The sequence below is a fragment of the Megascapheus bottae genome, chromosome 17 (genome assembly GCF_031878675.1).
Source record: "Megascapheus bottae isolate mThoBot1 chromosome 17, mThoBot2.hap1, whole genome shotgun sequence".
In the NCBI taxonomy this organism is placed as follows: domain Eukaryota; kingdom Metazoa; phylum Chordata; class Mammalia; order Rodentia; family Geomyidae; genus Megascapheus; species Megascapheus bottae.
The window spans coordinates 24188278-24207743 of NC_143525.1; the positions used below are offsets into that span (position 1 = coordinate 24188278).

At 51.7% G+C, this 19466-nt stretch overlaps 1 protein-coding gene across 3 annotated transcripts; it reads left to right on the plus strand.

The window, feature by feature from the left end:
- Nucleotides 1–256: 256 nt before the first annotated feature.
- Nucleotides 257–18793, plus strand: Dnai2 (dynein axonemal intermediate chain 2). 3 transcript variants are annotated; one of them, XM_090351646.1, is made up of 13 exons: nt 257–416; nt 4213–4406; nt 6145–6306; nt 6791–6912; nt 8007–8149; nt 8804–8917; nt 10718–10857; nt 11731–11853; nt 13169–13392; nt 14730–14865; nt 15462–15608; nt 16656–16877; nt 18114–18793. In XM_090351646.1, exons 2-13 carry the CDS (start codon nt 4224–4226, stop codon nt 18189–18191), a joined length of 1794 nt encoding a protein of 597 aa, XP_090207772.1. In that variant the 5' UTR covers nt 257–416; nt 4213–4223; the 3' UTR covers nt 18192–18793. The 3 variants fall into 3 exon arrangements, with proteins under 3 accessions (XP_090207772.1, XP_090207771.1, XP_090207773.1); XM_090351645.1 differs by having other exon boundaries at nt 4216–4406; XM_090351647.1 differs by lacking the exon at nt 257–416 and adding an exon at nt 952–1023 and having other exon boundaries at nt 4216–4406.
- The last annotated feature ends 673 nt before the right edge of the window (nt 18794–19466 follow it).

Consider the following 19466-nt stretch of genomic DNA (forward strand, 5'->3'; position numbering starts at 1 on the left):
CTTCTTGGCACAGGCCGTGGAACCCCGCGTCCCCTCTGACCAGGTTTGTGACTCCGCGGACTTTCCTCCGGGTTCCCAGCGTTGCAGCCCCCGCAGGGGAGCGGTGGGGAGGGAGGGAGAGGGGAAGGGAAGGAGGGAAGGGGCGGGGCCCGCGCGCGGCGCGTGCTCCCCGCGGCCGGCGTCTTAGCCCCGGCCAGGGTTGCTAGGCAACCGCGAAACTCTGGGACTCCCAGCGGTTTGAGCCGTGCAGGACCCGGAGGCGGAGGCGGCGGCCGCGGCGTGGGCGCTTCGCCGGGAGGGCAGGGGGCGGGGGGAGAAGCGACCCCGAGGAGCTGATCCGGGGTGAGGGGTCCGCGCGAGGAGGACGTCGAGGCCCGAAGAGGAGAGTGGCCGGTGAAGAGGAGGGACGCCCAAGGGTAATAATCACCAAGAGTGCAACCTTCCCCCCTCCCCCGTGGTGGTGTCCTGGGCTCGTCCTGTAGGCTGCTGGGCAGGGACCAGCCCCTCTAGTGCCTGCCACTGAGTGGGTCCCCGCTGCCCGGGGAAACCCCGGACACCTGACCCCCACCCCCGCATCCCTATCCTGGCGCCCTCCTGCACCCCTGCTGGATGGCTAGAACACCCACTCTGAAGAGGAGAGCCTTCCGATGCGGAGAGGGGGAAGGAAATCAAGAGTCCTGTGCGTCTGGGAGGTGCCATTTGTGGGGGGCGCTGAGATCTGGACTGTCGGCCTTGGAGTTACTGGGCCTGGGGTCTACCCCTTGAACCATGACTCTCAGGGAAAATGCTTTGAATGCATCCTTTCTTCTGTCCCTCCAGCCACGAGCTGCCACTCTCCCGGATCGTCATCAGTGGCCCAAGGTTGTTTGGCTTTTCACACTCCACACAGTTGTTTTTTCCTGCGACAAGAGCCGAGTTTGCACCTTCTCTTGAGCCTTGCAAGAGCAGCCTTTCCCAGCTCTCATTCCTGCAGGCACTCTTCAAGTCCCTTGTTGGTTCAAGTCCTCTCTTTGTTTTTTGGAGGTTAGAAGAATGGGAGAGGAGTGTAGAGAGCCCTGGTAGAGGGTTGGTGTCAATGTCACACACTCAGCAGGTGACAAAAGACAGGCTCAGGCTTCTCTGTGTGAGGGCACCCCTCAGACAGGCCAGGAGGCATGGCTCAAGTGGTGGAGGAGCACCGGCCATTGCGTGTGTGTACAGAACTAGGGCTTAAACTCAAGGACTCTCTCTCTCTCTCTCTCTCTCTCTCTCTCTCTCTCTCTCTCTCTCTCTCTCTCTCTCTCTCTCTCTCTCTCTCTCTCTCTCCTCTCTCCCTCTCTCCCTCTCTCCCCCTCTCCCTCTCCCTCTCCCTCTCCCCCTCCCCATTCTACATCTCTCTACATCTCTACTTCCTGCCTGGGTGGTTAATTGGAGATTAACCAGAGAGTTTTGTGCCTGAGTTGGTTTCAAACTTAGATCCTCAGATCTCAGATCCCCAGTAGCTAGGATGACAGGTATGAGCCATCCACCCCTGGCAACACGAGCCCAGGAAGAGTGCCCAGCACTGAGCATTGCTAGGGGAGTGCCAGGGGAAGATACATAGATGGGTGTCACTCTGCTACTTCTGGGACCTCCTCCTACCTCTCCTTGTCCTGACCCTCCTCCTTCCTGCCTGTGTCCACCATGTTGGAGGAAGAGGCGCCCTGTGAGCACCGAGGGCTAGGGAGGAAAGCCTCCTTTGAAGGCCAAGTGAGTCTCTTAGGACCCCAGAATTCCAGGTACATGAGGCAGCAGGTCAGGCAAGGAAGTGCCCCCCCTCCCCACCCCTCTCTCTTCACCATGTTTGCCAGGTAGGGCAGGGCAGTTGTGGGTACACAGACTGGGGCTGCCCCTGGATTAGGACAGGAGGAAAGCATCCTCATCTTATTCCATGGTGGAGTCACATGTGGGGGGGCCATCCCCCCCTTCCCTCTCTCCACCAGCCCCAGAATGAAGACTCTCTTCCTGCCTTTCTCCACACTGCTGAAACATTTCCTGTTGAGCAGCAGGGATCCTTTCTTCTCCAGAAATTATTTGTGCATTCCATTGACAAAGGGGATTTTTTTTGGGGGGGGTGAAGGGTGCGTGTAAGACAGAGACTTGGTATGTAGTCCAGATAAAAACTTCAGAAATCACAATCGTTCACCCTCCTGAAATCAGGGTTTTAGACCCCCTAGGCCCAAAGTCAGAATTCAGAGTTAGGTCCAGCTGTTCACTCCACAGGCATAATAAATAGACATGGTGGCTAGAAGCCAGTGGCTCACCCTGTAATTCTAACTACTTAGAAGGCTGAGACCTGGGGACCAGGGTTTGAAGCCAGGCCGGGTATGAAAAGTCTAGGAGACTTTTATCTCCAATAATCACCAAAAAACTGAAATTAGAAGTGTGGTTCAAGTAGTGGAATGCCAGCCTTGAGTGAAGAAGCTAAGGACAGCATCAAAGCACTGAGTTCAAGCCCAATACTGGTACACACACACACACACACACGATGTTCACCAGTGAATATAGTCTGCAGAATAGACTGCAATAGAGAATAGCTCTTATCAAAGGGCCAAAAGTTGGGAGCTTTAAGTTAATTCACCAGAACTATAAAAAACATCTCTTAGGTCTGCTTAGTCTCCCAAGGGCTGAGGTTTCAGGCATGCATCCCCACATCCATTGTGAATTTTATTTCTATAGTGAGTGAAGGTTCCAGTCTGACTCCCTTCCCCAGAGGAATCGAAGGGACAGTTGCACTTTGGGTGCTGGGACCAGAGAGCCCCAATCCTGCAGGCTCCTCTGTTTATAGCGCCTGTGGGTGCTGTGCAGCTCTGTAGGCCTCCAGGTTCCCATGGGGGTCAGTCACCCCCTGAAAAATCCAGGCAACAGTCAATACAATGGCTGCCCCTTTTTTCAGGCCCCCTGCTCAGGGGACATTCGCCCCATACTAATTGTCTCCCAAGAAGAGGGAGCTGCCCTTCCAGCAGCTTGGCTGACCTCTCTCTCTATTCATCTTCATGCCCAGCTGGCTTGGAGGAAAAGAGCCTGCACTGGGTGCTTGAATGGCTGTCCTCCTATTCTGGAGCCAGCCTTAGACATCCGTTTGTCTGCCTCTGATCAAAACAAAGCTTCTGTTTTTCCCTCCGAGCAAAACTGTTAAAAATCTGATGGGGATGAAGAGGCTATTTTTGTGTTCCTGGAGTTTCCTCCTCCCAAGCCTCTTTGTGTCAGCTAGGAGCTGGCTGCTTCACAGTTGAGAAAAGGGACAGACAGACAGACAAGGAAAGGACAGAAAGAGAGAGAATGAGGTTGAATGAATGCTGGGTCCAGCAGCCTTCTCTGGGAGATACAGGGGAAGAGTTGATTGACTTTGCACGTTTCCCCCCCTAATGTCCTATCTTAGTGTAAAATAAAGACATCAGGGGCTGGTGGCTCATACCCGTAATCCTAGCTACTTACGAGGCTGAGATCTGAAGATTGCTATTCGAAGCCAGCCTGTGCAGGAAAATCCTTGGGACTCTTATCTCCAAAGAATCACCGGAAAACTGGAAATGGTGCAGTGGTTCAAACGCGCCAACCTTGAGTGAAAATGCTCAGGGACGACACACAGGACCTGAGTTCAAGCCCCAGAACTCACACACTCACACACACACACACACACACACACACACGGGCACCCTGCTGCCTTGGTGTTTCCCCTCAGCCCTCCGATATGGCATCCACCCAGGAAAGAAGCTGCTAGAGTCTGACTCAGGTAGGTGCTAGGAGTGGTTTGCCATCATGCCAGGTTGGTTGGTTTGTTCTTGTTTTGTGCTGTGCCAGTACTGGAGTTTGAATTCAGGGATTGGCACTGTTCCTAAACTTTTTTACTTAAGGCAAACACTCTACCACTCGAGCCATACCTCCTTTACCAGCTTTTTGCTGGTTGATTGGGGATATGAGACTCACTGACTTTTCTTCCTCAGTCTTGTCCCAAACCATCTCAGCCTCCGGAGAAGCTAGGATTGCAGGCGTGAGCCTGAGGTGCTCCAGTGCTCCACTTTAGATAGGTTTTAAAATACAAAGGTAGCTTCTGGGGCGGGGGAAGTAATTTCCCTTAGGGTCTCCGCTACCCTTTGAAAGCCAGATCAAGCAGCTGGAGCTGCCCCAGGAGAAGGGGCAGCAGCCAGGTGCGGCCCTGCAGCCCCGTCTCCCCTCCTCCTCCCACCCCCCCAGCAGCTGTTACCATGGAGATTGTGTACGTGTACCTCAAGAAGCGCAGCGAGTTTGGGAAGCAATGCAACTTCTCAGACCGCCAGGCCGAGCTCAACATCGACATCACCCCCAACCCGGACCTGGCCTTACAGTTCGTGGAGCGCAACCCAGTGGACAAGGGCATCCAGTGCTCCACCAGCATGTCGGAGCACGAGGTGGGTCCTCTCCCCAGGGCTCAGTGGGGAGGCCAGGTGGACCAGGTCACAGGTGACAGGTGCTGGAAGTGGGGATGGTCACCCCAAGGCCAACAAAGTACCTGGAGTCACTTTGGGCATTTGGTGTTTGTGGGATAGGAATTCTGGGAGAGTCAGAACCCCTCTCTCACAAGAGCCCTACAGGAAGTTCCAGCCAGGGTGGGTGGGGTTCTAAATCCCCTGGGAAGACCCAGAGACCTCCTGCCCAGGAACCAGGGATCAGCCCCTGATTAGGTTCGTGGCTGCTGAGAAAATGGGGTCGAATGAGATCACCCTCTTTATCATGTACCCAAACACCTGGGTTTACAGCCATATCTGACTGATCCTAAATATTTTCCACATGGTTGTGGCTGGTCCCCGCGGCAATTAGTTTAGCTGAGCTGGGCTCAGGTAGCTCACACCTGTAATCCTAGCTACTCAGGAAGCTGAGGTTTGAAGATCACCCCTGGAAGCCAGGCTGGGCAGAAAAGCCTTATCTCCAATAAACTACTCAGAAAAAAGCAATCAGAAGTGACACTGTGCCTCAAGTGGTAGAGCCTTGAGCAAAAGAAGCTCAGGGACAGAGCCCAGGCCCAGATCTTTGCCCAGGACTGGCAAAAAAAAATAAAAATACAAATAAAATAAAATTAGATGAGTTGACGTTTCCCTCTCCCAGACTAATTCCTCTCTGGAGATGCAGGAGAAATGACTTGGCCTAGCCCAAAGCAATATGTCGGCCGTGCTGGTCCTACCACTCAGGCTCCCCTGTCACAATCCCTCCCTGGCAAGGTCTCAATTTGAGGGATCTGGCTTTAAAAATGGAAAGGAGTCAGGCGCTAGTGGCTCCTGCTTGTCATCCTAGCTATTCAGAAAGCTGAGATCTGAGGATCACAGTTCGAAGCCTGCCAGAGGAATAAAAGTATGCTGTGAGACTCAATCTCCAAATAACTAGCCAACTCAAGTTGTAGAGCACTTGCCTTGAGTGAAAAAGCTAAGGGACAGCATCCAGGCCCTGAGTTGAAGCTTCAGTAGAGGCACACATGCACACAGAAAACAAAAATGGAAGGAAGATGGGAGTGTTGTAAGGTATGGGGTTTCTGTTTGGGATTATGGTTTAAAAAAAAAAACAAGAGGGGGAGACTAGAATGTGGTACTAGCTCTATTGACACTGCATGATAATCTCACTAAGTCGTGCACTTTGCAGTTCTTTAAATGGCAAAGCAAATGAATAAGAAAAAATAAATAGTGGCCCAAACCAGGCACAAATCAGAGAGGAAAATCCCACAGGTGAAACTCTGCCCCAGGGCCAACAGGACCTGGGAAGTACGAGCCAAAAGGTTAAGTTGTGTCTGTGCTGCTGCTGCTGCTGCTGCTGCTGCTGCTGCCGCTGCTGCTGCTGTTGGTGAGAGGAGGGTTGTGCACTTGCTCTTTGGAGTCTTGTAACAGATAAGTGGTGGTTTTTCACAGCTGGAGCTCTGTAGGACTCAGGTAAGGTCGCATGGAGTTTTCCATGACCACATGTAGCAGCTGCAAATGTCTGGCTCCAGTAGGTGGCGCTGTGGAGGTCACCTATGACCCCTGAGGACCAGCGTTCCCTAGTAGGTGGCTCAGGCCCAAACTGTCCTTGAGAGCTCAGGGTCCTAAGAGCCCAGGATCATGGTTGGCAGAGGTGGCCATTGTCTTCTCACCTGCAGCACTCACCTGTTGGCTCTCTGTTTAGGCCAATACGGAGCGTTTCGAGATGGAGACCCGGGGGGTTAACCATGTTGAGGGGGGCTGGCCCAAGGATGTAAACCCTCTGGAGCTGGAACAGACCATCCGATTCCGAAAGAAAGTGGAGAAGGACGAAAACTACATCAATGCCATCATGCAGCTGGGCTCGGTATGGTTTCCCCAGCTCCAGCCACAGGCCTCACCCCAACTCCAGGGTCCCCCAGCCAGCCACATCCCTGCTGTTTCTGCTCTCTGAGGGCTTCTGTGTCTACCCTGAGTGTGTGTGGAGGGAGAATGGCAAGTCTTATACCACTTTGCTCCCAAAGATCCATCCATAAATACTGCCCCCATCCAAAATGCACAGACAACTTAAGTGAGACACTGGTGGCTCACACCTGCAAGCATAGCTATCCAGGAGGCTCAGAGCTAGAGGACTGAAATTTGAGGCCAACCTCAAAAAAAAATTCACTAGACTCTACCTGCAAAAAAAAAAAAAAAATAACCAACAAAGAGCAGAGCTGGAGGCGTAGCTCTACTGGTAGAGTGATAGCTGTGAGCAAGCAAGCCCAGCAAGTAGAAGGCTCTGAGTTCAAGTCTTGGTACAAAAAAATAAAAAGCACAGAGGGCAGAGGCCTCCCGGTGTGTCCCCCCAGATCATGGAACATTGCATCAAGCAGAACAACGCCATCAACATTTACGAGGAGTATTTCGATGATGAGGAAGCGATGGAGGTGACAGAGGAGGCCCCTTCTGCCAAAACAATCAATGTATTCAGGTAGCTCCCCAGGGAGGCAGGCTGGGGACCTTTGTCAGCCCTGGGGGTGGGCGCTCCATGCCATCCATGGGCATTAGACACTTCACAAGGGGCAGAGTAACGAGTGCCCAGCAGAGAAGTGACTCCTGCCAGGTGAGGAGGAACATCAAAGACCTGCATGCTGTGTGCAGGCAGGCTTAGGTCCTGCCACGGACTCTGCTAGAAGTGATGGACAGCAGGCCCTGGCACAGTGGTGGGCAGACAGGCCATGTGCATGTGTGGGCTGGCCAGAGTTGAAACAAGCTAAGTTCCTCGGTACAGGCTTCCTGGCAATTCTGGTTCACCTAGGGAATACTATGCAGCTGGTAAAATGAATGGGATCAACATCCAGAGTCCATAGTTTATTCAGTTTCTTTCTTTTGGAGGTTTGGGGCTGGTAGTGTGGTTTGAACTCAGAGCTTTGTTTTTAATCCATTTATTTGCTTGGATGGTGCTCTGCCACTTGAGCCATACCTCCATGCTGGCATTTACCAGTACTTGGAGATGGAATCTCATGGACTTTTCTGACTGGGCTGCCTTTGAACTGGGATTCTCCAGCTAGATCTCAGTCTCCTGAATAGCTAGGATTACAGAATTAATCATTCAGGGAGCCCTTAGAATTAGTCACATTCTGCGAGTTGTAACAAATGTCGAGTGATGTGTTTCTACCACGACAGTATGCTACAGAGTGGTTTTGCTGTCGTGGGGAGTCCTCTAGCCCGGGGCTGCCCTGCCTGACTCTCCAAACCCTGGTCCTTTCATTGTCTCTTTAGTTTGGCCTTTTCCAGAAACGTCATGTAGTTGGAGTGGTGACGTTGTGGCCTTTCCAGTCTGGCATTTGTCTTTTTTTTTTGGTGGGGGCAGTGCTGGGACTTGAATTCAGAGCCTGAGCATGAACACTGTCTTTGGGCATTCCTTAAGGCTAGCGCTCTACCACTTGGGCCACAGCACCACTTCTGGTTTTTTTTTTTCTATGTATGTGGTACAGAGAAATCAAACCCCAAAAAAATCTATGGTATAAAGAATTGGGGGAACCTCACCCTACAGTCTTCTGCCCCCCTTGCTCCCCTCTGAAGGGACCCCCAGGAAATCAAGCGGACAGCCACACACCTCTCCTGGCACCCGGATGGCAACAGGAAGTTGGCAGTGGCATACTCGTGCCTGGACTTCCAGCGAGTGCCTGAGGACATAAGCTATGAATCATATATCTGGGACCTGGGTGAGAAGGAGAGGGGGTTTCCACTGGGGGACCCCAGGGAGGGCTGTGGGGGGGCAGCCCAGCAGCCAGTTGCAAGCAGAAAGGTAAAAAAATACAGGACTGAGGGAAGGCATGCCTTTGGTCCTGCCCTGTCCTGTCCCTGCCTGGGCTCAGGTGCCCACATGCCCAACAGAGCCAAATCAGAAGCAGGGAATCCCCTTCCATGCCTGATCGCTTATGGAATTTTCTTCCAGTGCTAGGGATTGAATGTAGGTCCCTGCTAAGGCTAAGGAAGTACTCTACCTGGACGCCCGTGGCGCACACCTGTCGTCATAGTTACTCATCAAGCTGAGATCTGAGGATCCCAGTTTGAAACCAGTCCAGGCAGAACATTCCTTTAGCAAAGACCTGCATCTAGAGCTGTGGCTCAAGTGGTAAAGCTCCAGCCTCGAGCCCAAGGCCCTGAGATCAAGTCCTAGTACCATTACTCCCATTACTCCCCACCCTACTCCCCCCCAAAAAAAGAGGGTAGGAGACAGTGCCATGGAGACAGAAGAGCGGCTTCCTGGCTTCTTTGCCACCCCCACCTGCAGAAGGAATTAAACCAGTGGACCCTGTCCTTTCTGTTGCAGCCTGATGAGACGCTTCCTTTTTTTTTTTCTTTCTGTTCTGTAGAAAGCCCCACTAGGCCTGAAATTGCCTTGAAGCCCTCCTCTCCGGTGGTCACCTTGGAATACAACCCCAAAGATTCTCATGTGCTCCTGGGGGGCTGTTACAATGGGCAGATAGGTAAGGGGGACCCCGGCACTCAGCCAACAGCGAGCCATGGCATGATCGCTCTAAGTAAGGCTAATATTAGCATGGACTAAAAAGGTTTTAAAAACTACCATTCAAGGCTGGGTGCAGTGGCTCAGGCCCATAACCCTGGCTGTCCTGGACACGGGAGCTCAGGAAGACTGAGCCCACCAGGCCCCCATCTCCACAGAAAAAGCCCAGAGTAGTGCAGGAGGCCTTCCACCCCTGCTCCTTGGGGAGATTGAGCACGGGAGAATCTTGGTCCAGGCTGACTTGGGGAGGGGGCAGGTGAGACTTTTATCTTAAAAATAATCAGAGCTGGGCTGGGAGTTTAGCCTAGTAGTAGAGTACTTGCCTAGCATACACGAAGACATGAGATCAATTCCTTGGTACCACATACATAGAAAAAGTCAGAGGTGGTGTAGTAGCTCAAATGGTAGAGTTTTAGCCTTGAGAAAGCCCAAGGACAGTGCTCAGGCGCTGATTTCAAGGCCCAGGACTGGCACAAAGGAAGGACTATCGAAGGAAGGAGTGACATTGTCTGCAAAGTAAAGTTCTCCTTCCTGAGTTATGGAATGATGACCCTTCTGTGCACCAATTTTATAAAAACCATGTAAAATAATAACAGTAATCAGAGACGCCGAGTGTGGTGGTGTGTACCTGGAATCCTGGCTATTCAGAAGGCTGAGATGCAGAGGGTCACACTTCAAAGCCAACTCAAAGAGAAAAAAAAATCTACTAGATTCCTTCTCCAAACTAATCAACAGAACACCAGACTGGAGGCCTGGCTCAGGTGTTAGAGTGCTAGTTGATCAAACAACCTGAGCAGGTGCCACATTCAAATAGCCAGTGCAAAATAAGAGTTGAAGCTCATGGCTCAAGCAGTAGAATCCCTGCCTAGCAAGTGTAAAGCCCCGAGTTCAAACCTCAGGACCATGTTCCTTCCCCAAATATACCTAGGGGTCTGGTCTTAAGGAATGGTGGGAGCACTGTGGAACCCCATCTTGGGAGAGGTGTGGGGATTCCTGGATGGTTTGTGTGGTTGGAGGGGAGGGGAGGAGAGGAATGTGTCCTCTGAGCCAGACTGGGTAGGTCTGCTCAAGCCCTAGGCCTCTCCATCAGAGCCACAGCATCTTTCCTGGGAAGCAGAGGCCCGTGGCACAGACCAGGGATCCCATCGGCTTCCCTGCCAAAGTATCCAGGTGCCGGAATTCTAGAGAGACTAGAGCAGGGCAGTGCTGCACTGATTTATTCAGGAGCCTGGCCTTGCTCATTATTCGTGTCTCCTTTCAGTGCTCAGAGCACTAGAGCAGGAGGAAGGGGCCTGGAGGGCATCTGGGGGCCCAGGGCAGAGGGGCCTGCTGTGCCCATGCATGCAAAGCAAGAAAGCAGAGACCAGGCCTGTGTGTGTGTGTGTGTGTGAGTGTGTGTATGAGTGTGTGTGCTGGTGTTAGGGTGTGAATTCAGGGCCTGGGTGCTGTCCCTGACTTTTTTTTTTTTGCTCAAGGCTGGAACCGCAGTTCTACTTCTACTTTTTTACTGGTTAATTAGAGACAAGAGTCTTACAGACGTTCCTGCTCAGGCTGGCTTTTAACCTCCATCCTCATCTCTCAGCTTCCTGAGTAGGATTTACAAGCAGGAGACACTAGTAACTAGCAGGACCTAGCTTTGGCTTGAAAAAATAAAAATCCACATACCTGCCAAAGCCAGAGAGGCCAGAGGTCCAGTCCTGCCCTCCACCCCCGGAGGGAAGCCTGCGTCGCCCTCACCATCCCTTGTTCCCCTCTCCTCCAGCCTTCTGGGACACACGCAAGGGCAGCCTGGTGGCAGAGCTGTCCACCATCGAGTTTAGCCACCGAGATCCCGTGTATGGCAGTATCTGGCTGCAGTCGAAGACAGGCACCGAGTGTTTCTCGGCTTCCACGGATGGGCAGGTACCAGCTGGCCAGGCCTGGGGAAAAGGGGAGAGCCCAGGCATATGGTGCCCTGCTTTCCCTCAGAATCACATGTGCAAGGCCCTGGGTTCAATCCTCAGCACTGCATTATACATATATGTGTGTGTGTGTGTGTGTCACAGACACACGCACACACAAATCATCCAGAGAATGTTTTTCGGTATTGTATTTTATTTTGCAGTCCTGGGAATATAACTTAGGGCTTCAATCATGCTAGGCAAGCACTCCTACCTCAGAGCTATACCAATCCTCCCCCACCCACCCCTAGTCCTTTATTTTTATAGCAAAATACTGTGCACACAAATAAAATCTTAAACACATAAACAGACAGTCCAGGAAATGCCCGCCTCCCTCTTCTGCCCACAATCCCAGCACCTCCCCAGGGTGGTAGTTTTCATCTCTGCCTTCAGAGTTGGTCTCACATGTCATGCCTGCTAAGGTCAGCACGGTCCAACTGCCTCGTAATTTATTGAAGCAGATCTTACATTTTGTGGTTATGGGAAAATGCACAGCAGAAGAAGATGTCAATACCTAGGGTTTTGCACACTGTAATGGATCTGTTTGCAGCATTCATTACTGAGTCGCATCTCAAGCCTGCTTTCTAGTGGCTGTATGTGAGGAGCCCTGAGGAATGCAGATTCTTGGGCCCACCCCTGGGAAAGCATCGGAATCTCTTCCACAGCTTGTCATCATTACTGATGGCTTGGGACCCGTGACCCACAGCTGTGGTTCTCAGAGGGTTGTATGCTCATGAGGCCTGCGTGCTTTGTGGCCCACATCCTTGGTGCCCTGGGAAGTCAGAGAAGGGGCAGTCAGACCTGGAGGCCTCAGAGCTGCCTTCCTCCTCATCAGGTCATGTGGTGGGACATCCGAAAGATAAGTGAGCCCACCGAGGTCGTGATCATGGACATCACCAGAAAGGAGAATCTGGAAAATGCCTTGGGCGCCATCTCCCTGGAGTTCGAGTCTACGTTGGTGAGTGTGTCTTTTTCTTTTCTTTTTGCCAGTCCTGGGACTTGCACTCAGGGCCTGAACACTGTCCTTGGACACTTTTTGCTCAGAGCCATAGCGCCACTTCAGCTTTTTCTCTGTGTGTGGCACCAAGGAATCGAACCCGGGGCTTCATGCATGCTAGGCAAGCACTCTACTGCTAGGCCACACTCCCAGAGTGGTGTTTTGTTTGTTTGTTTGTTTTAGTTCTGCTATACCTAAGTCCCTTGTCTGGGCTATGACAGGGACACCTACTCTCCATAGGTATCACTTCCTCTATGTGGGATTTACAGCAGCCTTCCAGCAGGGGGCAGCAGAGCTCCTGGAGGAAGGCTACCATTCTCCCAGCTATCTAGCTGTCTGTCTGCCTGCCTGCCTATCTATCTATCTATCTATCTATCTATCTATCTATCTATCTATCTATCTATCTATCTATCTTATCTATCTATCTATCTATCTATCTATCTATCTATCTATCTATCTATCTATCTATCTATCTATCTTTTTGCCAATTTTGGGGCTTGAGCTCAGGGCATGGGTGCAATCTCTGAGCTTTTTCACTCAAGTCTAGTAGTCTACCACTTTGAGGCTCAGTGCTACTTCTGGTTTCCTGGTGATTAACTGCTGATAAAAGAGTCTCTCTGACTTTCCTGCCCTGGCTGGTTTTAAACGGCAGTCCTCAGATCTCAGCTTCCTGAATCACTAGGATTACAGGCACAAGCCCCCAGCAACTGACTCTTTGTTTTTGTGCCAGTCCTAGGACTTGAATTCAGGGTCTGGGTATGGTCCTTTAGCTTTTCTACCCATAGCTAGTGTTCTACCACTTGAGCTACAAATACACATTTGGCTTTTTACTGATTAATTGGAAATAAGAGTCTCATGGGCTCTCCTGCCAGGGCTGGCTTTCAATCTTGATCTTCAGATCTTAGTCTCCTGAATATCTAGGATTACAGGCATGAGCCACCAGCAGTTGGCTTCTGATCACTCAGAGATAGTCCTCTCTGGGCCTTCTTTCTTGTAGCTATACACACACATTCTAGGATCCTTCTGGCCAATTGCTTAATGGACACTAGATGGTCTCTGGGATCTGGAAGAGGCAGGGAGGGCTTCATTAAGTGTAAGGGCCATTAAGCAGGCTCCCCAGAGGGAGATCTACCAAGGCTAGAAAGGGCAGGGATAGAGCACAGCCTGAGCAAACCTGAGGCCCAGGGCTCCTCGAGTACTGGCAGAGCCCCGGGCACCAGCCCCACCTCAAGTGATTGTCTCATGGCACCTTCCATGCCCATCACCCTCTCCACAGCCAACCAAGTTCATGGTGGGCACTGAGCAGGGCATCGTCATTTCCTGCAACCGCAAGGCCAAGACCTCCGCAGAAAAGATTGTATGTACCTTCTCCGGCCACCACGGCCCCATCTACGCCCTCCAGAGGAACCCCTTCTACCCCAAGAACTTCCTGACTGTCGGCGACTGGACAGCCCGAATCTGGTCCGAAGACAGCCGGGAGTCATCCATTATGTGGACCAAGTGAGCAGGGGTGGGGTGCCAGGGAGATGGGATGGGGTACAGCCAGGGGAAAGGACCCTGTCTGCTGATAGAATGTGGCAAACAAAGCTAGTGGCTCACGCCTGTAATCCAAGCTACTTAGGAGGCTGAGATCTGAGGATTGTAGTTCACAGCCAGCCAGGGCAAGGAAGTCTGGGAGACTCTCATCTCCAATAAACCATCAGGAAACTGAGAGTGGAGCTATAGCTCAAAATGGTAGAGTGCTAGCTTTGAGCAAAAGAGCTCAGAGAGACAATGCTGAGGCCCTGAGTTCAAGCTCCACGTCTGGCACAAAAAGCAAACAACAGCAGCAACAACAAAAACCTAGAAATCCAGTGAGGTTTAAAAATCAGTGAAGACACTGATCTTTTTTTTTTTTAGTTTAAACATGTCCCCTGAAATATTTGGAATATATTTGCACTCATTGCTTGTGAGAAATCTCCAGTGTTTCTTTATCTTTTCCAGTATATAGCCTAGTGGTTTGCATACCAGTGCAGACATGGCTTGGAAATGTAGCCTGAGCTGTGGCTGTCAGCTGTAGCACTGTGCAGGAATGCGATTGAGTGGAAGACTTGAACTCTCTATCGTGTGTGCACACACGTGTAATTATGTGTACGTGCGTGTGTGGAGGGCTTTTTAAGTTTTGAATTATTTGTATGTGTGCCAATATCTTAGTTTTGAATTATGTGTGTGTATGTGTCAATACTATGTCTTGAACTCAGGGTCTGTGCTATCCCTGAACTTTTTCACTTACGGCTGGCCCTCTACCAGTTGAGCCATACCTCTACTTGCAGCTTTTTGCTGGACATAAGGATCTCATGGACTTTCCTGCCTGGACTGCGCTTTGAACTGTGGTCCTCACATCTTAGTCTCCTTGCTGTGTGAGCTACTGGTGCCTGGCTAGTTTTATTTATTTAAGTTCTATGTTCTCTAAAAAGAGTTTAGAAAATCCAAACCAAACGTATAGTAAGTGCAACCTTCCTGGGAGGTCAGAATTGTGACTTCCTTCATGTTTTTCCTGTGACTACTCCTGTGGCTTCGTGGCTATGTCCACGTGTAGATGTGTCTGTAGCCTTGTTAGACGAGAAGAAAGGTCCATGTCTGAACATCCCCATATCTCTGTCAAGAGCAGCCTGTGAGCTGTGGACAGGAAAGACTGCCATGCTACAAGTTAGACCCAAGGAAGAACTTAGGGTCCAGAAAAGAATCTGAGGCCTTGGAGCCCAAGGGCTTGTGGAAGCAGAGCCATGGCTCAGCAGGCTCTCGATCCCTCCTCACGACAGGTCCTGAGTTGTGGCACTGCCCTCCCTCCCCACTAGATACCACATGGCTTACCTCACCGATGGAGCCTGGAGCCCTGTGAGGCCTGCAGTTTTTTTCACTACCAAGATGGATGGGACCCTGGATATCTGGGACATTGTGTTCAAGCAGTGTGACCCTGCCCTCAGTCTGAAGGTCCAGTGCATTCCTCCCCTCTTTCCTCCCCCCACCCCCTGCCCTGTGCATCCAGATCATCTTGGACAGATCTGGGATAGGGTTAGGGTTTGTGTGTGTGTGTGTGTGTGTGTGTGTGTGTGTGTGAGAGAGAGAGAGAGAGAGAGAGAGAGAGAGAGAGAGAGAGAGAGAGAGAGAGAGAGAGAGAGAGAGAGAGAGTGCTGGGAGTGTGTGTGTGTGTGCCCGGATGATGTCCTTTTGACCTTGAGCTTTTATGCTCTAGGCTCTATCAGTTATTTGAGCCACTGAACCTATTTCCTGCTTTTTTGGTGCTTAATTGGAGAGTCTCATAAGACTTTCCTTCCTGGACTGGCTTTGAACTATGATCTTCAGAACTCAGCCTCCTGAGTAGCCAGTATAACAGGTGTGAGCCACCAGTGCCTGGCAGAGACTAATGATCTTGATAGTCTCCCAACAAATGTTACCCCATCAGGCACTGGGGGGTCACCAAGGGTGCTGAGTGTGGGTAAGAGCAAAGCTTTGGGGTTTGGTAATCACACAGAGGCGTGTTGTGCCCCTCTTCCTCTTCTCTCTGACCCGCATCATCCCCCCAGCAGGTGTGTGACGAGGCCCTGTTCTCCCTCCGGGTGCAGGACAATGGGTGTCTCATTGCCTGTGGCTCCCGGCTGGGGACAACCACCCTTCTGGAAGTTTCCAGTGGACTCTCCACCCTCCAGAGGAATGAGAAAAACATAGCTTCCTCGGTAAGTTCCAGGTGTCTGGGTGAGGCTGGGTCTGACTAATGCCCGGACCTGGCACCTAGAACAGCAGTGAGGAAGATGTGTCCCCGGCTGCCCACCTCCTGGGGCAATTGTGGAGGTCTACCTGGCCTGGATCAGCCCCTGTGTGGCTCTGGAACCTAGGCCAAACAAAACGCTTTGCCTCCCAGGGCCCCCATTTCCTGGTTGTAAATCAAAGCACATTTGACTGGGTCTTCACTAATTCCAAACAATAGAATGTTTTGACAGCAGGCCATTCCAGATAGAAGACTGAAGGAAGTGACCTGCAGGGGTGGGGTAGGGCAGTGCGGCTGCCCCCTCCAACTCTGGTACAGGACAGGATGGGGATACCTAGTCTCCAGAGAGCATGCTGGTTCTACCTGAGACAGGAATCTTACCACTGTGCTGGTCCTCCATGCAGCTCAGGGCCCAAAGAGATGGCCATTACCTTGTGACCTAGGAAAACCGGAAGCGGCGCTATGGCTCAACATGGCAGACCCTAGCCATGAGCTGAAGAGCTCAGTGACAGCTCCCAGACCCAGAGTTCAAGCCCCATGATTGACAAAACAAACACCAACCAAAAAAATCTTTGTTACCTAGGTACCCCATGCTCTCTGAAGTGAATAACTTAGCATCCCTGCTCCAGTCCTCCAAGACCAGTGTTTAGTCCTCCTTTCCTCTCTTTTCCACTCCTCCTCTCCAATGTCTGTCTTCTGCCAGTACTGGGGCTTAAACTCAAGGTCTGGGATCTGCCCATTTGTCTTTTCCACCCAGGGCCAGTACTCTATCACTTGATCCATAGCTCCACTTTAGGCCTTTGCCATTAGAGATGAGAAGCTCTCAGGCTTAGGCCCTGCCCAGGCTGGCTTGGAACCATGATCCTTAGACCTCTGTCTCACAAGTAGCTGGGATTACAGGTTGAGCCACCAGCACCCGACAAGCCCTGTGTCCTGGGCAGAAGACCTCTGTCCCTGAGCTGGCATCGTCAGCTGCCTACTCTTTCCTACTGGACTCTGTCCTTGTGTGTCGCAGATGTTTGAGCGGGAGACCCGGCGGGAGAAGATTCTGGAGGCCAGGCAACGAGAGATGCGGCTGAAGGAGAAAGGCAGGGCCGAAGGCAAGGATGACGAGCACAGGGATGACGAGCTGGCCACAAACCTGGATGAACTGGTCAACACGGCTGAAGAGGAGTTCTTCAGCACCATCCAGGCAGAGATAAAGCGGAAGGAGGTGGAGGCCATGAAGAAGAAGCCTGTAAGGGCCTCGGCAGGAGCTTAGGTTGGGGAGAGGGGACCCCAGTAATGCCTGCTTGCTGCTCCCAGGTAGCCTTTCTGCTCAGATCTTCATTTGTCCCGCCCCCTGAGGAACATTTTCTCCAATCAGACCTCAGGTTTCTTAAGAGAAGGAACCTTGCTCTGTGCCTCTTGGCCTACTCCCTCCCCGCCATGGAGGATGCACCTTGTACATGGCAGGGGCAAAAACAACCAAACCAGAGTATTCCAGGATCCACCCCCGAAAGCATGACTTGCTGCCCAGTGGGTGGGAAAACATGGCAGTGTGGCTGGCCAGTGTAAATAGTATCTAGAATGCCAGCTCCCAGCCACTGCTTGCAGGATGAGGGTCTTGGCCAGGTTGGTATTGATGGCATGATGGAGTAGGAGAGGAAGAGAACTCCTGGTTCCACTGGCAACGTCCTCCTCCTCACCTACCCCACACTGGCCCCAGAGTGGCTCTGTGCAGCTGGAAGGAGTTGGCTGGGCGCTGCTTGCTCATGCTCCTTCTCGGTGAGGCAGCTGAGGCCCCACTGTCAGAGGTCACCCCAGATTCCTGGCTTTCTTGGGTCTCCTTGCAGCCATGATCCCTCAGCTGGTCCAGCCCTCTAGAAGAGCCATGTGACCCGGTTATCTTGTCCATGCCATGTGGCAGACAGGAACCATGCTTAATGCTCTGCATCCCTAAATATGCCCCTCAAGCAGCTGGAACATGTGTGCCTGTGTGTGTGTGTGTGTACACACGTGCATGCACACGCACATGTGTACACTATTGAACTCTGGTCCTAGGCACTAGTGCTTTCCCACTTTGACCCATAACTCCACTCCTGGCTTTTTGGTGGTTAATTCAAGGTGAGAGTTTCACAGACTTTCCTGCCCAGGTTGGTTATGGATTGTGATCCTCCAATCCCAGCCTCTTGAATAGCTAGAATTACTGATTGTAAGCCACTGGTACCCAGCTTTCTCTTCTCTCTTAGTCTCAGCAGTTGGCAGTTCCCAGAGCAGAGGCTGTGCTCTCCGTACCCACTTCTCACACTCTCGTGTCTGATGCCAGCCCAGGCCTATGTTGTGACATGTCTGTATTACAGATGAGACTGTCAGAATCTGGCCCTGCCTATCTCCACACACCACTACAACTTGGCTGCTTCTGACTGGGAATTAGCATCCAGGGAATGGGGAAGGCCTGACTCCTCCCAACTTTTCTCTATTTCTTCCCTAGAAGCAGCCAGTCATGGAGACAGAAGAAGAGGAGGAAATGCAGGATGATGATAAGAGCAACGAAGAATCTATAGCCTAGGTGTCCACAGCAGCGCCGCCCACGTAGTCCGTTCCTCACCCCATCCTCTTCTTGGTATTTCCCTGTCTTACAGTGGGGAGATAAGCAACTCCCTTGAAGCATATTGTGGGGGTACACTGGGGCCCTGATCACCCCTTTACAAGGAGGAAAGACACAGGGCTTATTCCTATGCCTGCTCCCCCTGTCTCAGTCACTCCAAGACCGACTCCACGTTAGACTGCAGAGCCTCAGGTCTGGTCCAAGATATTTCCTTAGAGACTGTTTCTCACGGGTTCCCCCCAACAGTCATCTCCTTCTGAAGTGTGCCAGCTGAGGTGGACTGGCACCAGCCATGGCCAGCCCTCAGAAACACACATAGTGGAGGAAGAATGGGCCCTCCTCCCCACTTCCTGTCCCCCCCCCCCCACCCACCAAGCCAATCAGGAAAACTATCTGCATCTAAGCATCCCTGCCAGCATTTTGGCTCACCATCATAACCCATCCCATCCCCCATGGATGCGTGGGAGTGGATGGGTGAGGGGAACCTGGCTGACCTCATATACTTATATGCTTTTTATTACCCTACTTCCTATAAAACGAAATCAATATTCACCATACCCACAGTGCTGGTTTACGTGTCTTTCCCTGAATGTTTTTTGAAGGTACTCATGTAATTCTTTCAAATCTTCAGGAAGGTTCTTGTTACAACTGTCTTTAGTCTGCAGAGAAGAAAATGGGAGGCTGCAGGCGAGGTGCAGGACTGGCCCTGGCTGTGGAGCTGGTGAGGGGCAGACTGGGATGGGAGCCCAGAAGTTCACTCCACCCTGGGAGGCAGTTGATTGTGCACTGTTGCTCAGGGCTGCCGAGACTCCAGGTGGACAATGGGTGGACAGCCGTGGGCAGGCCCTGAAGCCACGCTCAGCAGAGCAGGGGTAGGAGTAAAGGCATCTCAGAGCCAACATGGGGCCTAGAGAAGTCCCGACTGACATTAATTCTGTGTTTGTCAGCAGATCTTGGCAGGGATCCAAAGTGTCCTTTAAAAATAGCTGTAATGGCTAGGCACCTGCAGCTCAGGCCTGTAATCCTAGCTTCTCAGGAGGCTGAGATCTAAGTATCACAGTTTGAAACCAGCTTGGGCAGGAAAGCCTAAGAGACTCTTATCATGAGCTAACTACCAAAAATACCAGAAGTGGAGCTCAGGTAGTAAAGTGCTTGCCTTGAGGGGAAAAAAAAGAGCTAAAGGACTACCTATGACCTGAGTTTAAGACCCAGGACCAACATATTCACAAAAATAAA